At 50.3% G+C, this 27,763-nt stretch overlaps 11 protein-coding genes across 11 annotated transcripts; 6 read left to right on the top strand and 5 right to left on the bottom strand.

The window, feature by feature from the left end:
* Positions 1 to 2,049: 2,049 nt before the first annotated feature.
* zfpA (putative C2H2 finger domain protein) lies at positions 2,050 to 4,106 on the top strand (the record flags this gene model as incomplete). The annotated part of the gene is made up of 2 exons (XM_041700498.1): positions 2,050 to 2,599; positions 2,656 to 4,106. 2 exons carry the CDS (start codon positions 2,050 to 2,052, stop codon positions 4,104 to 4,106), a joined length of 2,001 nt encoding a protein of 666 aa, XP_041553476.1.
* A 728-nt stretch (positions 4,107 to 4,834) lies between these two features.
* On the top strand, positions 4,835 to 5,795 carry APUU_21713A (uncharacterized protein; the record flags this gene model as incomplete). The annotated part of the gene is made up of 2 exons (XM_041700496.1): positions 4,835 to 5,458; positions 5,523 to 5,795. 2 exons carry the CDS (start codon positions 4,835 to 4,837, stop codon positions 5,793 to 5,795), a joined length of 897 nt encoding a protein of 298 aa, XP_041553475.1.
* A 199-nt stretch (positions 5,796 to 5,994) lies between these two features.
* HEX1 (beta-N-acetylhexosaminidase) lies at positions 5,995 to 7,818 on the bottom strand (the record flags this gene model as incomplete). The annotated part of the gene is made up of 1 exon (XM_041700495.1): positions 5,995 to 7,818. The coding sequence occupies one exon, from the start codon at positions 7,816 to 7,818 to the stop codon at positions 5,995 to 5,997; it is 1,824 nt and encodes a 607-aa protein (XP_041553474.1).
* A 1,692-nt stretch (positions 7,819 to 9,510) lies between these two features.
* APUU_21711S (dihydrodipicolinate synthase family protein) lies at positions 9,511 to 10,443 on the bottom strand (the record flags this gene model as incomplete). The annotated part of the gene is made up of 1 exon (XM_041700494.1): positions 9,511 to 10,443. The coding sequence occupies one exon, from the start codon at positions 10,441 to 10,443 to the stop codon at positions 9,511 to 9,513; it is 933 nt and encodes a 310-aa protein (XP_041553473.1).
* A 1,860-nt stretch (positions 10,444 to 12,303) lies between these two features.
* APUU_21710A (uncharacterized protein) lies at positions 12,304 to 12,990 on the top strand (the record flags this gene model as incomplete). Its single annotated transcript, XM_041700493.1, has 1 exon — positions 12,304 to 12,990. The coding sequence occupies one exon, from the start codon at positions 12,304 to 12,306 to the stop codon at positions 12,988 to 12,990; it is 687 nt and encodes a 228-aa protein (XP_041553472.1).
* A 299-nt stretch (positions 12,991 to 13,289) lies between these two features.
* On the top strand, positions 13,290 to 15,034 carry APUU_21709A (acetyltransferase SAS4-like domain-containing protein; the record flags this gene model as incomplete). Its single annotated transcript, XM_041700492.1, has 2 exons — positions 13,290 to 14,028; positions 14,103 to 15,034. The coding sequence occupies 2 exons, from the start codon at positions 13,290 to 13,292 to the stop codon at positions 15,032 to 15,034; spliced, it is 1,671 nt and encodes a 556-aa protein (XP_041553471.1).
* A 433-nt stretch (positions 15,035 to 15,467) lies between these two features.
* Positions 15,468 to 17,144, bottom strand: APUU_21708S (neutral amino acid permease; the record flags this gene model as incomplete). Its single annotated transcript, XM_041700491.1, has 6 exons — positions 15,468 to 15,893; positions 15,953 to 16,167; positions 16,222 to 16,365; positions 16,414 to 16,745; positions 16,803 to 16,889; positions 16,957 to 17,144. The coding sequence occupies 6 exons, from the start codon at positions 17,142 to 17,144 to the stop codon at positions 15,468 to 15,470; spliced, it is 1,392 nt and encodes a 463-aa protein (XP_041553470.1).
* Positions 17,145 to 18,742: 1,598 nt separating this feature from the next.
* APUU_21707A (putative MFS transporter) lies at positions 18,743 to 19,944 on the top strand (the record flags this gene model as incomplete). Its single annotated transcript, XM_041700490.1, has 3 exons — positions 18,743 to 18,926; positions 19,014 to 19,628; positions 19,700 to 19,944. The coding sequence occupies 3 exons, from the start codon at positions 18,743 to 18,745 to the stop codon at positions 19,942 to 19,944; spliced, it is 1,044 nt and encodes a 347-aa protein (XP_041553469.1).
* Positions 19,945 to 20,775: 831 nt separating this feature from the next.
* APUU_21706S (DUF3807 domain-containing protein) lies at positions 20,776 to 21,461 on the bottom strand (the record flags this gene model as incomplete). The annotated part of the gene is made up of 2 exons (XM_041700489.1): positions 20,776 to 21,366; positions 21,429 to 21,461. 2 exons carry the CDS (start codon positions 21,459 to 21,461, stop codon positions 20,776 to 20,778), a joined length of 624 nt encoding a protein of 207 aa, XP_041553468.1.
* Positions 21,462 to 21,950: 489 nt separating this feature from the next.
* Positions 21,951 to 22,938, bottom strand: USB1 (HVSL domain-containing protein; the record flags this gene model as incomplete). The annotated part of the gene is made up of 3 exons (XM_041700488.1): positions 21,951 to 22,347; positions 22,405 to 22,630; positions 22,683 to 22,938. 3 exons carry the CDS (start codon positions 22,936 to 22,938, stop codon positions 21,951 to 21,953), a joined length of 879 nt encoding a protein of 292 aa, XP_041553467.1.
* A 3,191-nt stretch (positions 22,939 to 26,129) lies between these two features.
* Positions 26,130 to 26,877, top strand: APUU_21704A (uncharacterized protein; the record flags this gene model as incomplete). The annotated part of the gene is made up of 2 exons (XM_041700487.1): positions 26,130 to 26,711; positions 26,770 to 26,877. 2 exons carry the CDS (start codon positions 26,130 to 26,132, stop codon positions 26,875 to 26,877), a joined length of 690 nt encoding a protein of 229 aa, XP_041553466.1.
* Positions 26,878 to 27,763: the final 886 nt, after the last annotated feature.

Below are 27,763 nucleotides of genomic sequence, written 5' to 3'. Positions count from 1 at the left end.
TCGAGTTTATCACGTTTAAACGACAGCGAGCCGAATGCGAGAGGGGAATTGCCTGGCGATCATTGCAGTCTGTCCTTTCAGGATCCTCGTGCTGCTGGGGCCGAGTGGGACTGGAATCTGCTCAAACTTCAAGTCTCAACTCTCGGGAAAAATTACTTGGCCCTTGTATCTTGAGGGGTATTATTTGCCACCATCTTATCATGGGGGGTTAATGATCACAGTTAGGATGCGGAGCCGACGACAACGCCTGTCAAAGAGGAGATCAATTGGCGATGGTATGATGCCAAGATTGCGAGGTATGCTTGTCGACTGGACAATTCCAGCGATACGGACTCGCCGATGACGGTTGTGGGCAAGATCCCTGGGGGAGCACACAGAGTGACGGCGTCTCCGGAGAGGGTCTCCCGCCCGGCGCTGCTAGCAGTGATAACTAACTATAGTACGTAGTATTGGTAATACCTAATCTATTGCTGACTTCCCAGTGGTGTTAATTAATATCGCTGCGAGAGTTTGAGGCATGACAAGCGAGTTTGGTGCTCCTGCTGCAGAGAAACTGGGGTCGAGCCTGGTCGGGGCCATAATGAGGTAACAGTAGCGAGGAGGGTGGGCGGTGGACACTCGCGCAGGGGACAATTTCTTTTTCATCCTTTGTGTCGTCGGATGTCGTTCGTTACCCTATTATCCTTCTTCATTACTCAGTCTCGCTATTATACGAGGGACAGAAAGGTGACTTTCATATGGTCCATGCTGAGAAATTGGCGAGGTGCCTCGATCATTGGATGCGGCGGTGGATCGGAGGTGGACTCGATGCTGATATCGGGAACCGGCCTGGCGTTGTCCGTCTTTCTGCTGGAGATCTTCGTGCCTGCGAGGCTGCGAGTCGCGACCAGGTCACTGGCTGCGAACTAACGGGGAGAGAGTTGCTCAGGCAGCTGTCATGGCCGTCGTCGGTCTCGTCGAGTCGTCACCGCTGCACCCATGAGATCGCAGCGTCTGGCGGTGCAACACTGCAGGCCTCGCGGTACGCAGCCATTACGGCTAGTAAGATGCTAAAGGAACTTGAAGAGAACTTGTCGAGTCTCCACTGCCTTTTACTATTTTTTATTTTTCCAGATTTATTATTTTTTATTTTATTTTATATCATTTTGGAATTATTATTTTCAGATTTATTTGGCGTATTTTATTTATTTTATTTTTACTTTTCCTTTCCCTTAGTTCCTCACACGGCCCTCCACGACCCCATCCATCAACCACCATCATCATCAGCATCATCGTCGGCTTCATCCACGATTCCACCACACCCCAGTCGGTTTTGTCTGTCAACGCGCTAATCATTCCCTGTCCCTGCCCGGCCTCTAAGATTGTGGTTATCCCTAGTGCCTGTCTCGTTGATTTGTTGGTCAATCTTCTTCCTGTCTGCTCCACTGCAAAGTCCAGACGGTGTTCTTCTCGTAGGGCCAGCAATCACAGACATTTAACAATGCTCCCCTCATCCTTCTTCTAACACACTCCCCTTCATTTTCTTACTTATATTCCTCCCCATCCCCGTTCCTCTCGACTTCACGTCGGCTATACAACATTCCTCCCTCACCCTACCTTGATACCTCACGAGACAAGATCCTATCCTCAGTCTCCCCCGTCTACATTCTTCTCCCCCTTCGCCCTCTGTTTCCTGGCAAACCTCATTGCCGTCCCAGAAGACGAGTCACCTACCTTGCCGCATTCCACAGGCACACGATCAAACCCTCAGTCGCAGTGCTGTTGTCGCCTAGGGTCCGCTGTACTTTTGTCTGATCCCTTGCGGCCTGGCCTCCCAGAGCCATTGCACACTGCACGCAACTTGGAAATCAACACGGCCACGCGCTATCACCAGTAGGTTGGGAATTTCCCCCGAGCGGCCCGATCCCTCCTCGATACATTATTGAAACTCAATCGACTTCTCCTGTCGGACTTCGCCGCTGACGTGCAATCTGCAGATCTAGTACAGATAGTGCACATATAGTGTTTCGACGCCGAATCCGCTTTTTTTGGCCGCTCCTCCGGCTAGCTATGCAAAGCGACCAAAATTCCGCCGATTTCCTTCTCTTCCCTTCGCGATCCAACAACGCCAAAATGATGGCAGTCGAATCTTCAAGGCATCACCAAGGCCCGTACTTTCAGGATTTCTCTATTGATCCTGCCCTGGTCGACTCCTTTAGCTTCAATGTGGACAACCTTGGTGCATATGGCCAGCATGACCCCGGTCTAACCCAAGCCTCCTACCAGAACGCTGGCTTTGGCGATTCCTATCCTGAAATGGCTAAATCAAATGGTTTCCCCCTCATGCCCACCACTCCTCCGGCGGTTCCGATTTCCAACTCTGAGCCTTACATGTCGGGCGTATCGACCGCCTCTGGCCCTTCAATCGCTAGTGCTTCCTCCTCCGCCATGGGCTCCCCATACTCGGCCAACGCGCAGAACTTCCAGGAGGAGTGGGTGGATACAAACCACGGACTGGGGCTTCCTGGTGCGGTCATGGGTGACCTGTTCCCTAACGAGAACATGGTGAATACTTTTGACTCGGAAGGATTCTACCAGAAGAAGTCAGACAGCTTTGTTGGTGAGTTACTATCATAAAATTCAGAGCTGGGAGTCATTGATCTAACCTCTCAATAGACCCCTCTCTCATTCAGCCTATGCAACAACAACCGCAGCTCACCCTTACTCCACCTGCTATCTCCTACCCCGAACAATCCGACTATACCCTTGCCCCCAACGGCTTCTACCCTCAGTCCCCTGAACCCTCTCAATTCCACCAGGCAGAGAGTTACATGCTGAAGCAGTCGTTCTCGCAACAATCCAACCTTGTACCCCCATCGCCAATACCATCTGGCCCGCATTCTCGCCCTGTATCGATATATGATCGCCGGTCGTCAATATCGTCTATTCACTCTCGCCCTTCACAGGCGAGCCCCGGTGCCAGTGGCAACGAATTGGATGATGACACCAAGGAGAAGGGTCGATGCCCTCACCCGGATTGTGGACGTGTCTTTAAAGACTTGAAAGCCCACATGCTTACCCACCAATCGGAAAGACCGGAGAAGTGCCCTATTGTGACTTGCGAGTACCACACCAAGGGCTTCGCTCGCAAATACGATAAGAACCGACACACCCTTACCCATTACAAGGGAACGATGGTGTGCGGTTTCTGCCCTGGCTCGGGCTCACCCGCGGAGAAGAGTTTCAACCGGGCGGATGTTTTCAAACGCCACTTGACCTCAGTTCACGGTGTGGAACAGACCCCACCCAACTGCCGCAAGAGAAGCCCCGCTGCTTCCTCAAATAAGAGCGTATCCGATTATTGCCAGGATGCGACCGGAAAGTGCTCCACTTGCTCGGGTACTTTCAACAACGCTCAAGACTTCTATGAGCATTTGGACGACTGTGTCCTTCGCGTGGTGCAGCAAGAAGAGCCTAGTGAGGCCATCAACCAACAGCGACTAGCTGAAGTTGAGTCGGACGAGGAAGTGAAGAAGACCATGGAGAAGCATAAACTACTCGACACGGCTGGCTCCGTTGATCGATACGACGAAAACGATGATGATGATGACGACTTTGATGATCAACGACCAGCCAAAGGCACTGCGAAGGCAGGCAAAGGATCCCGCGTGATCCTAGGGAATAACAATGCTGTCTCCAAGTACTCATCGAACGCCAATAACAAGGGCCGTATCACCGCGTCCAAGAGGAGAAGCAACCGTGACCGATACCCTCAGTCCTGGGGATGCCCTAGCAACAACATTAAGATGAAGAAGCGCGTTCTCTGCGTCTTCGATGGCCAGCGTCGACTATGGAAGGACGAAATGATGCTCGACAATGAGTTTGAAGTCCGACTCAAGTTGCCCGGTGGTGCTGGAGACGGCACCAACCGCGAAGCCTACATCACCGACCTGGACGTTGAGACGCTGAAGCGCGCCAACGGTATCCTCAGCGCTAGCGAGGAGGAACGCGGCGCTTGGGTTGACGGGCCCTCGGGACAGTTGATCGGACAACCGGCGATGCTGCTCCCGGACTTTTCGCAGAACCACGAGGCAGAAAACGTGGACATTGACGAATTGATGTCATGATTTCTCTCTCCTTCCCTCTCTGCCTGATTTCGGGTATTTTTTTTTCGCATGGCATGATTATATAGCGGCTCTGTTTGTTTGTTTGTTTTTCTTTGACCAAGTTGATACCACTGCGTTGGATGTTTCATTAATATAAAAAGACATGTATTTATATAAAAGGCTGGACCTTGGTGTTGGAAGATGGCATCTTACTTACACTTCTGTTATATGTTGTTTATATTTCTTTAATTAACGATCATCACATTGTGACACTACCTCTAGCAAGTAAATGACGCGTAATTGACATGGTTGAACCATAATTTCAAGAACCAAGAAGCTGGGGCACTTCCTGATAGACCTCGCTATCTATTGGGCCGACAGCGATGGGGTTCGGAGTTCCGTACCCCCTGCCGAGCTTGACGGGAAGCTTCTTTGTTTCCCAATCCGGACTCAATAGAGCCCCCGCCGCCACTGCTGCACCGCAGAGCATTTCATTCAATCCATTGCCTATTGACATGCCACCCGACCCCTCATGCAGCAACCAAGCTTTGTGGGTGATGCGCCATGACAGCTCCTTATAAATAAGTACCTACTTGGCTGAGCCCTCGGCACACGCCTCCAAAATGTGAAGCTTTTCCCACCACAAAGCCACCATTCAACCCCAAACAAACTATATGGCACGGTAGTAGAAAACCCCTACAACAATCAAGAAATTGGGAGATCGAAGACACGAGAGAAGCCTCCTCATAATGGCGCACAGCCACCCCAAATCAACAACCACAAATCCAGCCATCCACATCACAATCCTCACCATCGCAACCCTACTCATCTTCTCTGTGCTTATCCTCATAATCGGACCGTCGCGAATCCTCTCCGACTCCACCACATCTTGCACTTGCCCCCCAATCCACATCGACATCTCAAATCCCCAATCCAGCAGCTCGCCCTCTAGCCCCAGTCACCATGATGGCACCCACCAACGCATATACAACAACTCTGCCACTCTCGAAGCCATAAACAAATCCCCCGCCAACCCTTTAACATGGGAAGAGGTCCTCACGCCGCCCCTCATCACGCACGGCATCCGCATCCAACAGGAGAGCCTGAACCATCTAGACGACCACCCCGATATCGAAGCCGAGCCAGCAGAGGGCGGCGGCCACGGCCACGCGCATGGCCACAGCAACAGCGGTGGTGTAAGTGGGTTCGTCATTAGCATGGAACACCAGCTACACTGCCTAACCGCGATTCGGGGCCTGATTTTCCCCAATAATACGAATATTGCTCTGAATAGTTCCAATACACCCTGGCAGGAGAAAACAATGGACTTGAATTATGGGCATTGGAGCCATTGTTTTGATTATCTTGCTCAGGTAGGTACACCATTTACCACCCCCACCATACGGCTTGGATGGTTAGCTAAGTTATAAACGAAAGGCTATTCTCTGCGCCGCAGACGATACGCTCGAACGACCCAAGAAAGTCGTGTACGATGGGAAAGCATATTGGCGTAATGACGGCGTTGGTGCGATCCATCAGTGTAGAGATTCGCGGCTGCTTTGGGAGATATCCGTTCAAAGCCAGAACGAGCCGATGAATATGACGGGATGGAAGGAAGGCATTGGGGCGAGGGAGTTCTTTGTGAATGAGTTGGAAGAAACTGGGTATAAGTATGAGATTCCTGAATCTTGGCGTTTGGGGGTTTTGTAGGTTGAGAGGGACGACCTCTCCCCTCTGTTTTGGCCTTTTCGTTTTAGTTGCTTGGATATACGGCTGGGCTTTGAAAATGTGGTATGTCAGGGCTTATGTTTGGGTGAAATACTGGAGAAGTTATAACTAGCTATTAGTTAGTCATTTTTAATGATTATGTATGCAGAAAGTGGTTGATTGGCTATCAATTAAAAATACACTAATAAAGAATGGTCTGGTTGAGGTTTAGATCACAAGCGTGGGGGTGCTGCAGGCAGTACTTGGGAGCGACAATAGCAGCCATCACGTTGTTTGCGACAAGGTACTCGCGGAAATTCATAAGGCGTTGCGTGAATAGGTTGGTACGCTTGTTGCCCTTAGCATCGCGGTTCCCAGACCACACGAGCTCCGCGAGAGCCGCAGCACGAGGCCAGAACATGTTGGACACATTCACGTCGTCAACCTGTTCGGCCCAGAGAGGCGCAGCGGCACCGATGACGTGCTCTGCCTGGCTCTTCGTAAGGTTCAGGGTGAAGTCGTAGTTGTAGATCCGCTGCCACGTCTTGTATGGAGCGCACCATGACCCGCCGATGCCACCGTAATTGAAGCTCGGGGTATCAGGGTCAGGGTTGGCTTGCTCGTTGTACCTGTCGTCGTTGGTGACGTAGCCGCCATGACCACAGTCGAGGTACATGAAGTCCGAAGAGGACACAACCGTATCATACCCGGCTTCAGTGAGTTTGGCAATGTTCTCAAGCCCATTGTTCCAGCTTTGCATGACGATATCCTTGGGAACATCATTGGCATGTTCTGTGTTGAGAACGACGTCTTCCCACATGATTAGACGGCGGGACTGACTGACGTTCTTAAAGATTGGCACAGATTTGTCGACCCAGTGTTGCATTAGGTCGTTGTAATCACGCGAGGGATCCTCTGCGAACCACTCAGTAACGTAGCTGCTGAAGTTGTAGCAGTTCGGCTGGATTTCGTCGCCTCCGACGTGGAACCAGTTGTCGGTGAAAATACCAGAAAGCTCTTCGTATACTTTTCTGACGACTTCGTAAGTCTTTGGGTTGATAATATCGAGCTGTCCCGGGTTCGGCTGGACTGCCGTGTGCAACTCCCAGTTGTCGTTGGACCACCAGGAATCAGCACAGGCCACAATCTCAGGATCAACCTGCTGCCATCCGGAGGCAGAGTGCGCGGGCATGTCAATCTCGGGAATCACACGGATACCGCGGGCGCGGGCATATGCAATAACGTTGCGCAGGTCCTTGTGAGAGAAGGTCTCTCGCGCGGAGTATGCGTCTTTAACCATCTCTGGGTAGGCGTCGATATGCAAGGGCCATGACTGGGTATCATCCAGATGCCAGTGTAGGACATTTAGCTTCGACAGTGCCATGCCATCCAGTTGTTCGTAGGTCTTGCGCACAGAGATGAAGTTACGGCCGGTATCAATCATAATTCCACGGTAAGGGTATAGAGGAGCATCCCTAATTTGAACGGGCTGTTCGATAATCAGCCCTCCTTTGCCGTCCGAAATGACCAATTGCTGGAATGTAGTAAAAGCGTGCAGAACACCCCACACGGTCTTTGCAGTAATCTGGACGGTATCGGAGCCATCTTTGGCTTCAAGAGTGTAGGATTCGTCCACCCCGTGCTGGAGGTCGGCATCCCAGTCGTCCACCTCAACTTCCACAAAACTTATCGGCGAGTCGGCACGCTTTGCCTTAGCAGCAGCGCTAGAAGATGGAGAAGGGGATGGGGTAGCTGTTGGAAAAGGTTCGAAAGATGAAATGGGTTGTTCGATTCCAGCAGGGACCCATTCCAAAGAAGTGATGGACTCCCAGGCGCGATCCCACGCATTCGTGAGAATACTGTCCTTTGTATCCTGATCGCTCCGCAGAGACACGGAATCTGATAGCGGTCTGGGGCCTGAAGAACCCCAAGAAATGTGGCGCGGAGCTGGTAAAGGATTGACCTTAACGGCGGCGACCGAGGACGCCACCGCGATCAACGCGGTACAAAGGCGAGCATAAATCATGATAGTAGCTAAAGATAAGAAGACATAAACGCTCGCGAGATCGAGGTCCAAAACAGAGAGATTTAAAGAAGCAAAGGGAGCGAAGCGGGAAGATTTGAGGAGGATGCAGGTCAACGTCAGGTGTTGCAGATCAACAGATCCCCTGCCTTTATAGACAAAAAACACAATAATGCTTCCTACCTGCTTCCATTCTTTGCCTTGGGCTCATTTCCCGCCAACGCCGGGTCCATTGACATTCCTCATCACGCGCGAAAAAAATGCATTTTAACTCCACTCAATTCCATCCTTCGCGTCAAACAGTCATCCGACTTCCAGGTCTTCCAGTCCAGTCTCTCGCATGCAAGGTAAAGTGAAGGTATGAACACCCTCATTTCCATCAGGCGAAGCTAACAGCTTAGCTGCGCCCCTTCACTGGTCGCTGCAGAGGATGCGCTTCCCTTAGTCCTGGGCCTTTAAGCCAACAATGCTTCTGTTCCATCACCAACACCATTAATGTTACATCCAGATCGCCGGCCGTTGTTTCAAACGTGACGTATCTTGTTTGGTCCCAAAGATTCGCCAACCTTCTAAGCTAAACTGCCCCGTATCTCGAGCTTGGCGACTACACTGTCTTTATCTCCGGCGCCGTCAAGGTGACTGTGAAGCCTGCTACAGTGACATTGCTGGTTGCATGCTTGTTCCCTGGGCTCCCTTTGCCGAGCATACACCGTGAAATTCACCTCTGCTTACCCCACTCAGTCTGGTCGACCCCAAAGTTTATCTTATTCTTGGAATTTTGACCCATGATCAGCACAGGACGGGGAAGTTTCGGCAGAACTGATCGCTAGTGACGATGTCTTCGCCTTCTGTAGTGATCTCTACATGCCACAGAAATTCATGACTCTAGTACTAAACACCAACACAAGCTAACAACAGAAATCAACTAAGCGACGGGGTCTTCCGCTTATCGAACCATGGCTTCCAGCTGGAATTCCATACCTCCGCACACTCCGCAGATGCATCGAGCCCATTCCAGGCACCCAATAACATAACTCCGAAACTTAAAAGATAGAGTGTCCAGTTAATAACGACCCAAAAATATTGAACATCGGAGAATATCTCCACCGAAGCGACCCCGGCTTCTCCGCATAAACCTGTCAAGGCTAAAATGCCCATAACCCTCTTGCGCACATGTAACTTGACTAAAGCTGAAAATGGTACCACAGAAGGAGCGTGTCCTTTCCCAAGGTATCGCCTTTGTTAGTAACGTAACCAGAATCAGTACTCTTCGTATAAATACGCTAGAGATAGTCAGTCAACCATTTGATAACGAAATAAATACGTGGTGAGGATGCCCATCTGCACCATCATCTTCCTCGGCAGCTACTGCGAAGCACTGACTTAATACGTTGGTGCTATCCATCCCACCCTGCATGAAATGTGAGCTACTCGGATAGCAAAGCATCATACTGGAGCCAAAGCCCCCCGCTACTTCATCTTTACGTGCGCCGAGAGCTTATATGCATGGGAATTCGAAGCCTCGTGACTCGATATTTCTCAAGCCACTATTAGGTCACTGGCGCACCCGTGACAAATAGCCTGCCGGTTACTCCATACAAGATTGAAAAATACAATGCGTGATTCAGACAGTGTGGCATTATCTTTATCTGCGGCCGTTATACTATTTCATGAATAGACTTATCCAAAACCCGTTCATTGTGACGCCTCCAGCTTTTTCTCCAACTCCACACTCTCACCGAAAGCCTCCTTCAAGGCCGCCGCCTCCGATGACGAAGGCGCAACACACGGCCGGCGTGGCTGCTCGCCGTATCCACGGTATGTCTGCAGGGCACTCTTAACAGCCACAAAGCCACCCTTTATAGCAAGCCAGTCCGCACGGGCCACGATGGCCTGAACCTTTTGGGCCTCCTCTACACGGCCCGCACGGTAGAGATCAATGATCTGAACACAGGCGCGGGGGATGAGATTGGCAGTACCGGCGATAACACCCGCACCTCCACCAATAAGAGATTGGAGTGTGAAATCGCACGAACCGCCGAATGTGATGAACGAAGATCCAGCTTGCGCCGCGATACGGGTGAGCTTACCCGTGTTCCCGCAGGTAAGCTTCGTACCGATGATGTTGGGGTGTGACGAAAGGGCAAGTATGTCGTCTGACGAGAGGTCGAGCCCCGAAGAGGCACCCGGGAAGTTGTAGATGAGAACTGGGATTGGAGAGGCGTCTGCGACGGCACGGAAGTGGTCGAGCAAAGCGGCGGAGGAGACAAGACCCTTGTAGTAGCTCGGAGGGAGAACTAGGACGTAGTCACCGCCAGCCGCAGCGGCGTCTTTGCTGAGATTGATTGTTTCGCGGGTGGAAGGGGCGCCTGTGCCAACGATGACAGGCATTGACGTGGCATCAACGGAGTCGAGGGCGCGACGGGTCGCGGCTGTGATGAGATTGCGTTCTTCGCGGTCTAAGTGAACAGCCTCGCCGTTGCTTCCCTGCACCACGATACCGGCGACCCCGGACTTTGCGAGGTAGGCGGCGTGTTTCTCGACGGTGGGGACATCGACATCTTCGTTTTCAGAAAAGAAGGCGACGGTTGGGACGTAAACGCCGGGGATGAGAGGACGATTGACCATGGCCTAGCGGTAAGAATTGGTTAGATTGTTACCAAGAATATGATTAAGTTAAACTTACTGCGGCGATAGAAGTTATGAGGGGAAAAGCTGGAAAAGGCGGGGAGAAGAAGATAACAAGAAGGAAAGCCGGACAGGGCGAGGGGTGGAGGGCGATTTAAAGGTGGAGGCAGCCATGGAGATGGAGTCAAACATGAATTGGAACGAGGGGCAAGAAGCTGAGGCTGTTCCGGTGGAAGAGTGGTCGTGGTCGAAGTCGCAGCAGTCCCGGTGGTCCAGGTCGATATCCTGCTCTTCACCCCCACGCAACCCCACACAATGAGGGTCATCTCCATCCACGCCCACGGGCTTCATCTTCTTCGCATCGCTGCAAGTGAAATTTGATGGGCCTCGTCTCGGAGAATCAACATCTGCCGCCCCCACGTTCTTTTCTCCGTTCCAATAACAAAGCAGTGAGTATGTTCACTTGACTGACAGGCCATCATCCTTCCTGGAAGACTAGGCGCAAAGGGGCAGCCGGGCAACCTGCAGTGCTAACTCCACGAGCGACACCACTTATTAAACAGTATGTGGACATCGATACGATGATAAATCCATTGGCCACGTCTTGCCCTTTCTCGGGTGCGAATGAGATCGGCCTGGAGACATGGCCGGACCAACTCCGGCTGAATGTGGTGCACAGGTGGGACAGATTTCTTTCATTAAATGCCCTTATTATTCATTCCAGACCTAATGGGTTCTACAACTAATGAGTAATTAAAATAGGCATGACATGATTCCTCCAACAGCTGCACCCGCTATGCATCAAACTGCTCGTTGTCAGAAGTCGTTGAGCTTCGTCCAATCGTTAATAATGCCGTGCCCTTGGTGGCCGACTCCACCTCCATCGGCCATCTCACCGAGCTTAACCCTGGTCTTGATCAGGGCTTTGTTATTGATTCCTTCATGTTGCCACCTCCGCTCTATCTGCATGTCATTTGAGAGATACCGCAATATCGCACTAGCGCTTTTAGTCGGCCCCCAGCCGTATCCCGTCGTAGCTCGCCCCATACGATGCTCTGTTCGTGGTGCGCTGGAAGGGTCCTGTGCGGGCATACGGTAGAACCTACTGGTTTTGAATGCTCGCGAGGAGCAGCATTCGATACTATAATTTCCATATCGTGTGAATTTCCAACGCCTCTTGACTCAGTACCTCGATTTTGGTGACAGGGCGGCATTTACCCGTTATGAAATCCGCATACGCTAGGCAGATGGGTAAACGCTCAACGAGGATCATGTGTATATCCTCCTCGATGCCTTTCGTCAATAACTGAACCTTGCGAATCCGAGGTAAACATGTCGTCGTTCAATCTAAGATTCTATCTAGGGCGCTCTGGAAGAACTTATCAAGGCGCCCTCCAGCATAATACATACAAGCGCTTACATACACATTACCTATTGGCCTTTTCTGAATCAAAAAGATAGGTTAGCTACCAGTAATACCAAGGTTATCTGAAGTCTTCGAAATCCCGATAAGTTGAGCGGGAGATAACATGGCGCTCCCTAAATAGGTTCAGCGTCGACTTATTTCTTAGGGCTAGAAACTCGCGCTATTGTAGTAGGAAACACTTCAAGTTGTCGTGCCGTTATGCATTTGACCAAATTGCATGAAGATGTTCTGAGATGTCCTGTCTCGAGCGAATACGAATGTCCAAGAAAGGCAAACGCCAAGGTCGTATTCGATTTTGACGGGACTAAACTCTCCAAACCGATGACATCTTCTCGAAGCTGTCACGATATTTCTTCAAACACTCCGACCAACCTTCTTTAAAAAAACATACTTGGGGCTACACCTGGGATATTGAGATAATAAAAGCCTCTACAATGCGGAAAACCATCGTCATCACAGCGGCAGCCCTCAGTGGCATCTCGATAGCCGTATCTCTATACCTCTCACGCCAGAAACAATACCTCGCATCGAGGGTTCGTCATTACTCAAAACACGGCCAGCTCTCTCCCTCGACACCACGCAATATTTCATCCCTCCCTACTGAGGTTTTCAGCTCAAAGTGCTATGCCGTCTACGACTACGCATCCATCGCAACACCGCGTCATGCACTCCCAGATCTCGAGCTACGCCAACTTCTCACCGTTCTCCTCCGCCGAAACATGACCTCCTTCGCACGCTTACCACAGGCTCGTCTTCTTAAACTCATGGCGCCGGATCCAGAGGCTCAGCAAAGTTTCGATCCGGCGCATATAGAGACTCTTGAATTTGGAGAAGGCGATCTTGTCTGTAATGGATATCGAGTGAAGCTACGCACGGACGAAAAGGTGGAGTTTGAGTTCCAGTTGGGCATACAGGGACGATTGGTGATGAGTGTCGAGGCCGAGGGGGATGAGGTGGTATTCCATAACGAGACGCTCATGATTCGAGAGGAGGATTCGAAGACAAAGCTTCCGTTGGAGAACGGATTGGCGAATTGGTTTCACGAATTGACGGCGTGGTGGATGCTAGAGTCGGGGGTGAATTATCTCAAGGGGTTGAAGGGAGAGAACTATACCGCGTAGCATGACTGCCAACTATACAGCCAACAATGGGGGGTCTTAATGGGTAACACAAATCAGCTAATAATACAACACCAAGAAGCATCAATAGTCGAGCATGAATAGGACTAAGATAAGTTAACTATAGCGATTGTGCTGACTGAAACAACGGGACGGCTTCGAGTTGACCGAATCCGGTCATTCTCGCTCTCCTCGTAATCCTCCCCTTCCACGCGTCGAATCTCGCACCCTCATCGCGATACGATGGGTCTGGGTCGCGACTTTGATAAAGCCCATCTTTTCTCCGCTCTGTTGCAATTCCAATGACCTCCACTGCCGTCATGCCCGTGCGATCGAGGTCCTCTCTCCGCGCGTTAGACTCGAACGACACGGGTGAGAATTCCATCCACCCGCCCCCCTCAGAGCGACCTCGCCTCAACCCTGTCCCATCGCGTCGTCGCAAGAGTTCCCCCGACCTGTTAGACACCACGATCGAAAGCACACCATTCTCCGCCTCGACCAAGCTCCGCCGACCGCGACCGCTCTTCGCCCTTTCCTCCGCCCACACCACTTCCTCTCCGCCACCTGCTGGCAACACTCCGCGCGCCAGAAACCTCCGTCTTCACCACCATGATACCCCAATCTCTACCTCAACGGCGCTATACATGAATGGTGGTCTCGAGCCCGAATCCCCCGATCCCCTCGATACAATCTCTCCTGCGCCGGCTCCTGCTACCCTCAAATCCGCCCAAGAACCATCTAATACTACTACGCCCACCTCCGCCGCCTACCGTCAGCGCCGTGTTACGCAGCCGCCGAAATCGGCGTCGGAACAAGTTATAAAAGAGCCTCCAAAATCGAAAAATACCCGTATCCCTCGAGGATCAACGATCCCTCCTTCAGACGACTCAATTCCTCAGTCATTAACAGTACCTGCCGCAACGGCTCCGGAGAAGCGGCGGAGCCTTCGCTCCCATGATGGGAGCTCGAGGGCGAAAAGTGAATTGGCACTGTACTTTCCGAATTATGATCAAGTGATAAGTCTAGAGCCTCCGAAGACAGGTGTGTACATCTTCCACCGCGCAACATGCTCTAGTCAGGGATGGATTGGGACTGACTCGTCGATGTGATTGTAGAATTGCTTTCGGGAAATACTGTGATCAAGCTGATTGACGACCTTGCTGAGCCTCCCATCCCTCCTTCTACCTTGTCGAGTTCCGACAGCGACACACCATTTGGAAACCCTTTGGTTAATCTACATAAATGCGAAGTTATCAACCTTCCTGGTCCTCCCACGCCATCAAATAATGACACTGGGGCTGAATCTGGAGAGAATGGTGGGGAAGACCCCCTCAACGAAGAATTCTTTTTCAAAGCCCATCGACGACACGAACGACAGGAGAAGCAGCTCCGAAACATCGAGCGGGACCGTGCGCAGCACGATAAACAGCAACTAGACCGTCTTCTGGATGAGCTGAAGAGCCAAGATTGGCTGCGTGTCATGGGGATCACTGGTCGAAGCCTGTCAGATCAGGACAAAAAACTATACGAGCCAAAGCGGGACTATTTCATCAAAGAAATATCCGCGCTTCTTCAGAAGTTCAAGATTTGGAAGGAAGAAGAAAAGCGACGTAAGCTTGACAAAGATAAGAATTCGTCTTCTCACTCCGACGCTGCCGAACCTTTCCACGCAAAAGAAAACGAGAAAGAAGAGGAAGAAGACGCCAGCGAACCGCCACCAGACGACGTCGATGCTCTAGCAGCCCGGCAACTCCTTCAAGAAGCTCGGTCTGCTACAGCCGGGAAACGGCCAAAAGTGAAGCTGGAGCCCGAACTGCCACCTGCTCCTGAACTACCAAAGCCGTTCACATCCTTTTTCGCGAAACCTCATCTGCGAGAGCAAGCCATGTCGGGGAATCGTAAGGGCCGCAGCCGCTTCGCATTTGGGCAGCCGATACCTGACGTTGAGGAGAGAGAATTTGAGCTTCCAGGTGATATATTAACACCAGAAGCGATCAAGTCATGCCAACGAAAGAGAAGACGGTTGAAGCGGGCGAGTTCAAACTGATTCCCTGTTTCTCTATTCAATTATATTATGAACTTTATCTTCAGGTTGGGTCAAGTTTACTCACTTGTTCGAATGACCGAAGATTGTACTTTTGAACCGGTGGTTATCCATCCACTTTGTATATAATACCCTTTCTTTATGCTTCTACTTATACCAGTTTACTACTATCACACCGATTTTGATATCATACTCCAAGCTGAAATCATAAGCATCTAGCTCCATTAAAAGTAAGCAAAGGCTATGCAATGCAGTAGAAGAAGTATTTATACACGATGCAGTCAATGCAATGCCTTGGCTCATACAACAAAGCAAAATGGACAAGAAAGATACACCACAACGCCATAAACAGCCAGCTGTAGGGCTAAAAACACGCAGTAAGTATATACATATACGCACTCAATCAACGGCAAAAGCCCTGACAAATGCAAATATTCTAGGCATTATTCGCACAAGAGAAACTGGCAGAACTGGGATGATCGTGCAACGCCTTCCCAGAAACCCAGAGACCCATTCCGCAAAGCACCGCACCAACCACAAAAGCAAGGACGTTCAGAAGTGTAAGGCAGACCTTCTTCCAGTTGGCGAACCATACACCCTTGTTCATGTAGAGCCAGAAAATGCCAGACAGGCCGTAGGTGAACCAGCTTGCGAAGAGAGCTGTGATGAGACTGAGCAGGTTGCTGAAGACGGGGATCGCCTCGGCGATGATCCAGGCTAGAACCCAGAGGGCGCCGGCGATGGCGACCCAGGTGCCGACGGCAACGAAATCGTTCTTGTGCATACGGTCGGTGCCACGGAAGATACGCAGATAGATGTATTTTGAGGCGACATGGCCGTAGATTACACCGGCGATAAGGATCTGGGGGTTTTGGGTTAGCTTTACTGATGACTTTGTATATGACGAGGTTTAAAACATACAGTTGGAAGAGCAATGCCGTAGGCAACCTTGCCAACAATTGGGCCTGCAGAGCCTAGGGCTGGTGAACTGACATCTGCTCCGCCGAAGCGGTAGATCACAACGGCTGCAACGAGGTAGAGACAGATGTCAATTCCCTGAAGGAGACACAGTCCCTTGGGGAAGTCGCGGGGGTCCTTCAGTTCAGCAGCAAGTCCGAAAAAGGCAGCATGTCCACCTGTTAGGGTTAGCCGGGGTCTCAATAGTTCAAAAGAAATGGAGTAAAACGTACAGAAGGCAAAAACAATGTTGGTAACCGCAGTGAAACCGTGGTAGAGATCGGTATCAACAACAGCCACAATGTTGTCGGCTCCCGGCTTGGAAATGCCAATTCCAATCATGCAAATCATAACGGCCGAGAAAATACTAATGAATGCTGTTTTCTGGTTAGCCTTGTGCATAAAAGTGGGAGTGATGCACATACAAACAAGCGAAAGCCAGGACATTTTTTCAAGAGTCCGAGGCAGGCAAAGAATGAACGAAACGACCATCCCTACAACCCCAAAGACAATTGAGCATGTGCCGTGATCTGTGAGGGTGTTCATGGCAACAGTGAAAGTGAGCAAATGGCTCGCCATGACGAAAACGAAGAACAGCATCTGGGCAACTCCCAGAATCTCACGACCCCATTTACCAGCCACAACCTCACCCGCATCCGCCATGTTCATAACCTGGGGGTATCTGTTTTTGAATTGTCCGATAACGTAGCCCGTATATGTCGCAAAGATACCTAGCGCAACAAGAATGATGATGGCACTGTGGTATATTAATTAGCGATTCATCCAGGAGCAATAATGGACGTTTAAGACGTACGGAACGAAGCCCAAACCTGCCACTGCAGCCGGTAGCGAGAGAACACCGAGGGACACCGTTTCAGCCACCATGAGCAGACCGCATTGCCTGTAAAGAAAAAAAAGCGTTAGGTTACTTCTATGACGGCATGCAATTGGAGCAATTGGTTGCTTACCACCACCTCAAGGTTTTGTATTTGACTTCCGCGAACTCTTCTTCACCATAGGCGTCTTGCGCATACGGAGGGGTGATTTCCTTCTTTTCGTCATTGCCAAACGAAGCCTCGTCGGCAGCAAGGTTTTTCTCTGGGCCCGACGCATCCTGGCCGTAGGGGGCCGGGAAGTCCGACGTGTTTTGAGTCATTTAAGTTCGATGTGAGAGGCGACTGATGAAAAAAGATCGACACGGCGCGGTGAGCATACGACCAAGCGACAGTAAAAGACCGGACAGCGAGGGAAAAGAAGGAGAGTCGGCCGTCGACCTGGGTATAGCTATGGGGAGATGAAGGAGAGAAGATGACAGGGAGAAGGAGAGGATAAGTCGGCAGCCACCGATGAAGCTTAAACACTGAAAGGTCAGGACGGCATATAGTCCCCGGTCAAGCGCCTGCCTTGACTGGACCAGCAAACCGAATGAAACCTCGTCTCCGCCACCGGGACCAGATCGTGACCACCAGGTGGCCCAGGTGGGCCGCCGCCGCGAATGGAGACCCGCGACGTAACAGAAATTTCAAGAAACTGGGGAAATTTTCTTCAGCGCCTCCGATGCCGGGGAATGACAGCAAGTCACCGGCCGTTCATTATTAATTTTGGACGCTGGAGTATCAAGTCTTCTAGCAGGCATCGTGAGGCTCCTGTGGTATAGGGCTGTGTATAGGAGCTCAAAAGCTGCAAACTGTGATCGGCAGTCAGAGCGAAGCTGCATTATTGGTCAAGCTGATCAAGCTCGGGAATTAAAATTGTGGCGTGCATCCTGGTGACTCGTGAATTGGGCGATTCTCTACTCCCCGGAGCAAGGAGGCAACTCCGAAGCGGGTACGGGAAGGCTTCTGGAATCCTTCTGTTCGAACCCACTCCCGATTTTGTATGGAGTTGTGAACATAAAAATTCTCGGGTTATGAATATAACTCTTTTGGGCATAACTCAAGCTATTTAAAGTTCTTAAAGTGATCAGAGTGGATAGCAGGCGTATACTTTGAATTCTAGCTCTGAGTTGAGGCGGGTTCAGATATTCCAGATCTCTCATCTACAAGATAGACTGGGTTTGTCACTGTAAGGACAGAAAAGTCAGATGCAGGGCCAAATCAAGAACATGCCATGTCCTCATCTTCCCAGCTGCCACCTCACGCCAAATAGTAATACTCTAAGCGCGCTCAATACGAGTGTCTCATCGGCCCATCATCCATCGTAATATAAACCCCAAACAGGAAGCCGGAGCGAGACGGAGCTGACCGTTTCAGATAAGGAACACATGCATGATCAATGCAGTCACAGAGGGGTCGCTGCTGCGGGGTTCAAGGATGTTGGAGCTGGAACAAAGCAGCTTACCCCCACGAGGGCCACGACTCGAAGCTGAATGTGACACCTGTAAATCTGCGATCCGAGAGTCTGTGACCCGGTCTCCCGACGACCCTGTGAAACCACAACAGAACGCATACGAGGCGATCACACGGTTGGTCCGTGATTTTTCCCCAACTATAGGCCTGGTCCCCAATCGAAGACGGCCTTTTATCGCGGTTCTGATGCCATCTCTCGCCTACGGCAGATCATCGGCGCTCCGCCGTTCGTTCTTGGCTTACATTAGACGGGGTTACCCCTCCGAAGGTCTGCAGCTCAACGGCTAGAGCAATACAGCTCTCTTCGAATTGATAAGAGCTGTCACTCTCCTGGTGCGAGTGCCAAAATTCTGCTCACTCCGACTGCTGAGAATTATTTAACTGAATAATCTAGCTGGTTTTGAGCATGACTCAATCATCGGAGTACGAGTACGATGAGCCCCCTCCATACTTGGAGAGTGCTACTACACCAGACGACGACGACCAAGACTCGGATACCGCGCCATCCAAAGTGACTCACAGAGATGCCCGGGAAGTGTATAGCAAGATTGTCAGCACGAACTTCTCAATTCTATGCGCAGGATTCAACGGTATGATCTTATCCCGGAGAAATTCGCATGCGTCATTCATGCATGTGTCATTCAAGCTTTCCCAACTGATCTAACTGAACCCCCCAGATGCCGCACTTGGGCCTCTTATCCCCTATATCCAGCCCTGGTTTCACATTGGCCTCCTCGAAATATCTTACATCTACCTCGTCAACTTCGCTGGCGGGTTCACCGCATCCTTCGCCAACATCCACATCTGCTCACATCTAGGAACGGGCGGGACGCTCGTCCTCGGCATCGCATTCCAATGCACTGGCTACGCACTTATGCTCTGGGCGCCCTCGTTCCCTTTCTTCCTAGTCGCATTCGTATTCACGGGGTTCGGTCTGGGAATTTCCGATGCTCAGGCAAATAGCTTCACCGTCACTGTCCGCAACTCGCACCGCTGGCTGGGTGTGCTCCATGCTGTCTATGGCCTGGGCACCATCTTAGCTCCGCTTATTGCGAATCCCATTGCCGCGCATACGCCGAGATGGCAGCTTTACTATCTCATCTCGCTTATTCTAGGTGTGATCAACATGCTCTTCAACGTTTGGACCTTCCGCCATGGCCTGTTTAGGCCGAATGATCCTGGTGCGAAGGGGACGCCGGGCCGAGAACTGCGGGAGACACTTTCGCATCGGTCACTCTGGTTTCTTACTATGTTTTTCTTCCTTTATTCTGGAGCTGAGATTACCCTTGGCGGTAGGATAGACCTTGCCCTCTCTACCACCGCGTGATAACTATTCTGAATTAACTGCTAATGACCGCTGCAGGATGGATCGTCCAGTTCCTAGTCGCGGTGCGGCATGGAGAACCCGAGAAGGTTGGCTACGTTGCGTCCATCTTCTGGTGTGGCTTTACGTTGGGTCGAATTGCTCTGGCAGACGTGACGCACCGGTTTGGTGAGAGACGTATGGTTTTCATATACATAACGCTCGCACTTATATTCCAGCTTATGTTCTGGCTTATTCCGAGCATCCTGATCAATGCCATCTCGGTTTGTTTGCTAGGTATGTAGCCGGCAACACTAAGATGCCAAAGCCGGCAGTGCAACAACTGGATAGATATCTGACCTTGATTTCACGCAGGATTTTTCATCGGCCCTTTCTACCCGGTGGGACTTTATGTCATCACTCAAGTGATTCCACGAGAATTACATCTCGGGGCGATCGGTATGTTATTCCTCGCAGTCAAATACCGCCGATCGGGTAATTGATGTTCTAACACCCGCCCAGGTTTCACTGCTAGCTTCGGGTCAGCAGGTTGTGCTGCATTCCCGTTCTTGACCGGCGCGATAGCCTCTCGCGCTGGTGTCGAAGTCCTCCAACCGATAATGATAGGCTTGCTGATTGGCATGACTATATTCTGGGCCCTGGTTCCGAAACAAGGCCGGATACAGCTGACTTAACAGGATAACAATAGGCTTCTGGGAAATATTATCGGCCCGGCCTTGCCATCATCTGCGTCACGTTAACCTAGTGTCTTTCCCAAGTGGTGCAGCCACGTACAAGTATATATGCTGTTCGCATTTGAGACGTTGTGTAGTTCAGCGACTGCTAAGTACAGATAGACTAAGTACGTTAGACTTCAATGGGACGGTTAGCACACGATCTCCAGCAACTTTCGAGTAATATCTGGGTAGAAACAATGGGTTCAGAGAGAAGATTGAAGTCGTCAAAGCCTCACACATGTACCACATGGCATGGCGTTCCGACTAAGGATGACTGATACGATTATTTCATCATATAATATAGAAATAGCAAAAAAAGAAGAAAGAAGAAAACTTACCGCGGCACCGACCATTAAATAGTCAAATCATGGCTGGTGTCCGGATCTTTCAGGACCCGCATCAGTCGTCGTACGAGATTATCCTCCGCCGGGCGAACTGAGGAGCAGCTGTCTGCCCATGACCAGACCGGGAGACAACACTAGCCTCATCCTCATTATAATCCAAATACACATCCGCGGGGGCAGTCGACTGTTTTTTCGCAACCGGCTCACTGGACCCAGGGCCAGAGTTGGATCCGGCCTCATCCACAGAGCGTTTCTTGCCAGCTACAGCCTTAGTTTCAAGCTCAGCCTGGTCGCCATGAGAAGCAGAAAGTGCCTCGGTTTTCTTTTCTAAACCTTCTTGTGCATCTTGACCACCAGGCCCCGCCTGAGCCTTATCTCCAAATTTCCGCTCATACTCCTCATTCTCGGCCTTTATCTGTCTCTCTCGAAGAAGCGAGTGGATCTCACTGTGTCGAAAGATGCGGATTTGTTCGTCCGTGAGCGTGCGCTTTACCCCGTCGGGGTAGTAGCCCAGGTCATCTTCAGCACTGACATCGTGGTTTTTCTCGTAGGAAGTATTAGGATCAGTCTGGTTCACGACGGGGTGTACTGTTGGAGGCTTGATAGGGTCCGGGAAATGTTTTGCTTGAAAAGCTTGGAGGTCTTCCTAATGTATCGACTTAGCTAAAGGGGCCACGGGCGAGGTACAGATATTAGTAGACAACTCACGAGAGTTACGGGAGGAACATGCTTTTGGGTCATGTTTCCGGTGAAGAAAATTCAGTCGTGAACCAACGCTGGCGAACGAATGGCTTCGTCCGACGCGTTGGTAGAGGGGAAGAGAAACGGAACAGTCGAAGCGCGTCATTGCTCATGATTTATGTAATATTACGGTAATAATACACTATCAAATACAGAGCCATGGGGCAGAGATACAATACTATACTGAACAGATATCAATACTAGGACGTTAGTCAAAATCTAAGTGTAAGCTCATAGAGTATATAAAATTGTTTTTCAGTCATTTAGGTGTGCTGAGGGAAGCAACGAACAAGAGTTCGCTGGCCTCTACATGCCCGTCCATAATAGCACCAAGTCCATACTTTAGCAGTCCATTAGTCTTTAAACGCCCTAAGTCTGTACTTCCAGAACGATCGTTCAGTTTAGGTGCCAATTCTCATTGCTGAGTCCTGATAAGGCAGACATATTTTGGATATTTACAACATATCATTTTTCGCTTTGAACCACTCATTAAAGTGGTATACTTGAGACATTGTTGCCTATCTTAGCCTTCACACAATCAAAATTGATCATAAGAGCAGTAAGCTCCTGGATGTCTATGCTCTTCATGCATTCTCTTTCATCCGTAGACGGCTCCGTCAAGCTCCACGCAATGGAGATGTGGAAACACCCGGTGTAATCGGCGGCTGAAGTAGATTTGCTGCCTTGTTGCGCTCCGCTAGATTTCGAAAGATCCGATACAGGTTTGTAAAGTGGCGGTTGGCCAAAAGATGCAAGTGTGCGATTTGAGATTTGTAGGAGATTGTTCAGGTAGTCCTTATCCGGTCGTTTTGCTCGCAACACGTAGAACCATCGTGTCTTCTCGAAATTTGAAACCCAATCCAGACTGTCGACCTGGACATTGAAACTGATCGGAAAAGTTAGTGTAAGTTATATAACATATGAAAAGCAACATGTTACTGACGGTGATAAAACAGACTTCTCAAGCGTAGATTCAAACGCCTCCATAAATGGCCGCCTCTGCTCAGTTCGAAGAACAACCGGCCGCGAGAGGCTGATATGCAGGGGAAGTTGTGCTCCGAGGTCACTGTGCAAGAAGCTATGGAGGCTCGCCCGTTCTCCTTGAAGCATACTTCCAGCTTGGGTAATGATGTTACTCAGGATCCTGAGCTCCTCTTTCGACGGGTACCCTACAATTTCTGATCAGTAGGCGAACGTAACAAACTGACATGGACGACGCACACTCAAGGTATACATGAGTGGGCCAGTTCCCCTCAACATGGGGAATCGCTCTCTTGCGACCGCCATGAAGGCTCGGGTCGTCCCTCACACTGACCCTCGTGCTAGAAGCATATAAGTCGTGGAAGGACGCAGGCAGCGGCGGGAGCGATGAAGCCGGTTGACGCGTTGATGCGTCCTCGCTTTGTTTGTTTATTTTTCTGGGAGGACCTTCTTGCCCTGAGTCCGATTCAGAATCAGAATATTGCACCAGAGCCATGGAGCATGCCAAGGCAGAACATCATGCCACCTGCAACTGGCAGTTTCGTGAGCTTTACTGCCAGGATGGGTGTATACTGGTCACGTGGTTATTTTACTGCCTGTCATCTCTTACACAGTAGTAAGTCAGTCAGATTGTAAATAATGGCATCAAAGTTGGTTTACTGCATCAATAAATAACAAAGGTTTAATTTTGTTCAAAAAAATAAAACAGGTGAGCAAAAACATACAACAGCTGGGATTCGCATGTGGTCACCCACCATACTACTAACCAGCCGGCGTTTGGCTTAAGTACGGCTGAGCGGACGGGAAGCCCTGTTTTCCACACCCTGTGGTCGTATGTGCTAGACGTAGCTAAGTAGTGTTTTATATAGTACATAATGGCAATGAGATTGTTCAATCACATCCCAGTCGTGTTGCTCTACATATACTCATACCTAAGTGTCACCAAGCCTAGAATTCCACCCGAAGGATGATTGGATTCTACAGGCCGAAGTCAGCTTTCATTGGCCTCGTTTGGGTGCATGGGACTGCAGGGAAAAGCCATTTCTTTCACCTTCTTACCCGATAGATACAGTCTGGATGCCATTTACTATTAAACCCGGAGATGTAGCTAGTGAGGAATGGAACAATAAGTAGGACGTTCAGTTTCAGCAGATGCGGCACACACCACCATGACTGTCCCAATTCAGGGCAAACATCCTTGAGATGGACTTGAGAATCGTCCATGGTCGCTGTATTTTTCAACGTTGATAGCAATCATCGAAGAAAGGTGGAGAGCCAGATAGATTCAAGGGTAGACGTTGATTAAATAACAAAACATATGCTGGCTTGGTAAGACTGATTTGGGCGTACCGCAGAGGAGATACGCTGAGTTGGCTTCATAGTCTTCGTACTATGGGGTTGGGGATCCATGCCGCGGCTCGACAAGCTAGAGGGGTAGAGATCCGATGTAGAAGTAATCTTGGGCGGAGAAATTACGAGAAATCGAGGCACCAGGGCACTGTGTCAAGTACTCCGATGCCATCAGCAAGGGATAAATCTTGCCCAAACACCGTGTTATTATCCCTCAGACTCGAACTGTGCTTGCTATTTCTCCAACTTCTACTACTATTGTGTATTGGCTGTAATTACATGTTCTAGCATCCTTTTCTGGGACCTTTAATCGCACTGGTCATGCTTCTGTATAAACCTATATATCTCCACATTGCGTGTTCCGTATTTTGTGCCGCACTTCTACCTAGTGGCATATATATCGTTTGATAGCACATGTCAAGAAATAGGATTTCTTGTTCTGCAGAAACAGGACTGGGGTGTCTTTTTAGGTGACATAAGCTTTGTAAACTCAAACTGTGGCTCGCAACCTAATCCTGTCGGCCCCAAAGGCACGAGGGCTCTCTTCGAGACATGTAGAGCTTGGGTGCCTGAAAGCTCTGGACCGCCAGACAAGCATAAAATGTTTCTACGTAGTTCCATTGCCCACGGGTATTATTGCCATGAGTCGCGTTTTTTGTTCCACATGGAGGCAGGAAAGTTACCTTCGTACTGGGTACGGGAGTACACATGGCAGAGGCGCGTTTACAGATTTAGTGTATCTGAAGCCGAGATGCTCAACGCGAGTCTTGGATTCTGGGCTCGCCGATCCTCCTCTACTTCTTGCATGTTTTCTTTTCTTTCCAGGCTCGACATCATGGATTCACCAGCTTGCAGGGTGCACGCTTCCCTTTTCTTTCTCGAATGAATGACTATGTCCAGCATATGGGATCATTTCAGATGGTCCTGATGGTTGGATCTGAATATTCCAGGGTGGAAAGATTACTATACTTAACCCCATTCCACCCGAGTCCAATCTTAAGTGTACTGGAGAGATGGCTAGCCTCCTGGTACCTGATTTATAAATAGAAAATTTGCTTTGCCATTGGTCGTTTTTGCGTTTCTCGGAGAGCTTGACTGCGGGAGGATGCTCCCCAACACCTTTGGACCTAGCGACCATAGCCATCTTCTAGACACTACGAGGGTTCGATTGTGGGCAGTTGGTAGCGTAGGGCGGTTTGATTTCGGCTTCATCGGCGACCAAAAGGATGAGATCATGTACCTAGAAGACTCACAAGTAGGCTTTGGTAGTCTAGAATAATGTCGTCGTCATTCAGGGCCAGATTTAGTTCCTGGGTTGGACCGGGGACCGAGCTTAACCTGATTGGGAAGCGTGTAAGGCTGGGAGTTCAGGCTAGATCGAGGCCGTCGTTGCAGACCATATTTAGGTACCAAGGTTAACCTTAAAATTTAAAGCGAAGTTCGGTTTCCAAAACCCTGTCGCGTTGATGAAGGGCAGACTTTATCCGCTTGGCAAGAAGAAGGCCGCGCGGAATTTCCCAATAAAAGGCTACCCTCCAGAGACGCCCCCCGCCTAATAAATGTTGCCTTTGTCCAGCATTCCATCAGCTGCGTGGCGCCCAGGCGCAGTGGGCCAGTCAGCTGAGCGTCTCGAAAGAGGCCTTTTCCGCCGATAAAACTTGGGTGTAAAGACTGGCCGTAGCCGAGAGGTGTATATGATTTGTAGTGATGCAGTTCTAGGCCTGATTCGAGTCGAAGGCCATAGAAGGACCAGAAGGAGGGGGAAATCATCTCCATCTTTTCATCATCGTCAGGACTCGGGATCCAATGTAACTGACGGAGTCTAGCGCTCCCGTGAAATCCGCGATCTATGCCTGAATGGGACAGGGCCTACACCCGAAGAGGGAAAGTTCGGGCCTTATCGATAAACACCTTGGCCAGAGCGGAGCCCATCGTGCGTCAGCCTGGAGTCTCTCACGTCACTCACACACAGCCCAGAGGCGATGACTGTGAGAGCGCACTGCGACAAGTATGTCGTTGGTCTCTATTTTGGGCCTGCCCAGGTTATTTATCATCGTAATGGCTCCCCACGGCTCGAAATTCCTCCTTTCACTCAACAACTTCCTCCAGGCTGCCATCGCAAGTGACACATCTGGTCTATATACTTCCTTACATCAATAACCACTTGGGCCCCACCATCCCGCTCTCAAACGGTGCGTAAGGCATCGCTAGTGTCTCTCCCATTATCACCTCCCACTTACTCCTTACAGACTTCCCCTGTGCCCGAAGACTCCGGAGAGATCGACTTTATAACTATTTTATTCGGCTCCTCCCCCTTCTCAAGTCCAGAGCGCAAAGATGCATCGGTATTCAATGGATCATTATCAATCGTATCCCATGTACCCTGGGGCTCGCAACCCCAGAATGAGCATGGATTCCAACTCGTCGTTGGGCAGTAACAATCCTTATCAACGCTTTCTTTCGCCATCCCCCACCCGATCCTCTATGAGCTATAGACGTTCATCCCCAATCCCGCCTCCGGATTACGATGACATTATGTACGAGGCTCCTCATCACCGCCGTGGAAGACGTCGCTCTGGGCAAAAACTTCGTCACTCCCAAATCGTCAGCCCCGATATCATTGACCGCTTAGACTCCGCGGCCTTGTTCTCTTATCACCACGAAGGGCCATATGATGCTGTCTACCCTGAGCGCAACAGGATTACTCGGGAAAGCCCCATTGAGGCCCTTCGAGAGTCTAACGCTGAGGCCCTCAGAGCAACTCCACACCACAAAATTGCCGACTCTGTCAACCGCCAGCGCCCTCTTGACGGGGTTGCTTACTTCCCTCCCGGACATACCGATCCAGAAGGCCAGACCTATGATTACGAGGAAGGATACAATTTGATGAATGACGCTGGCAACTTTACCCGCTTTTTCGTAAGCCCCTCCTAGTTTAACCCTTGTTTGATATCGAAGCAAAGACTAACGTGCCTAGAAATTCACCGATGAAGATTTCAGAAACGATCCCTTCTACAACACCCCCGCGAAGCCGTTTGCTCCGATACGGAACGTTTTCCGACGGAAGCACAGGGTCTCCGCCTAAAGGGTGACTCTTTCTACTTCAGTTTGTGCGGTTTACTCTCTCTTCTCTCGTCACCTAGTGACTCCAATACCCATTTTGCAAGGAGTTGAAGGAGTTTATTTGGGCTATATATATTGAGTTCGGTATTTACATTCTTGTAACCTTCGGTACATGTATTCTTAACTTTGTGGTCTGAAGTACCAACGGATATATCTCAATCCATTCTTTTGCCACGAGCGAATCAAGACTATGAACTAAGCAGAATAGTCCGTAGCGCATTTCAATTATCGATCCAGCTGCATATTTATTGCCAATCTGCTCTGGATATTGAGGGGTTTAACTTTTTGTGCAGCGAGGGATGCAACCTGTCGTCTGTACAGGTACCCAAAAACTCCGAATCAAGGGAGCCACTACGTCCGTTATGAGCACTTTTGGAATGTGTACGTAGTCAGACTGTGCCCCGTGCATCGCCCTGAGTCCCCGACTACCTATTCTGAAGAACATTGATTATTATTATTGGATTTATCTGGGGTTGTCAGATCTCGTGCGGGCTATTGGTACAGTGCATATAACGCGTCACACTCGGGTGGATCTTCCACTGCGGCCACTGCCATGCTGACCGCATGATGTAAGGTGGACGATCGTAACGGGCATCGTGTTGAGTTGACGGGACCCTAGTGAGCTCATCCAACTAGTCGTCCTGGCTGGGCGTCCCCTTTGGGTCTTTGGCGGACCCTGGTGGCCTGACCAGTCTCTCCCGGCATTTCCAACGGAATACGGATACTAGGGACCAACGTGTTCAATTCCGGTAAAAGGGTAAGCCGAACGGTACCTGCGGATAAGCAGATCCGCGGCAGGATAGAGGTAAGAGGACAAGTGTCTGAATTGACTTATTAAGGGCGAAACC

The sequence above is a fragment of the Aspergillus puulaauensis genome, chromosome 2 (assembly GCF_016861865.1).
Source record: "Aspergillus puulaauensis MK2 DNA, chromosome 2, nearly complete sequence".
NCBI classification, from domain to species: domain Eukaryota; kingdom Fungi; phylum Ascomycota; class Eurotiomycetes; order Eurotiales; family Aspergillaceae; genus Aspergillus; species Aspergillus puulaauensis.
This window is presented reverse-complemented; position numbering and strand designations above follow the sequence as displayed.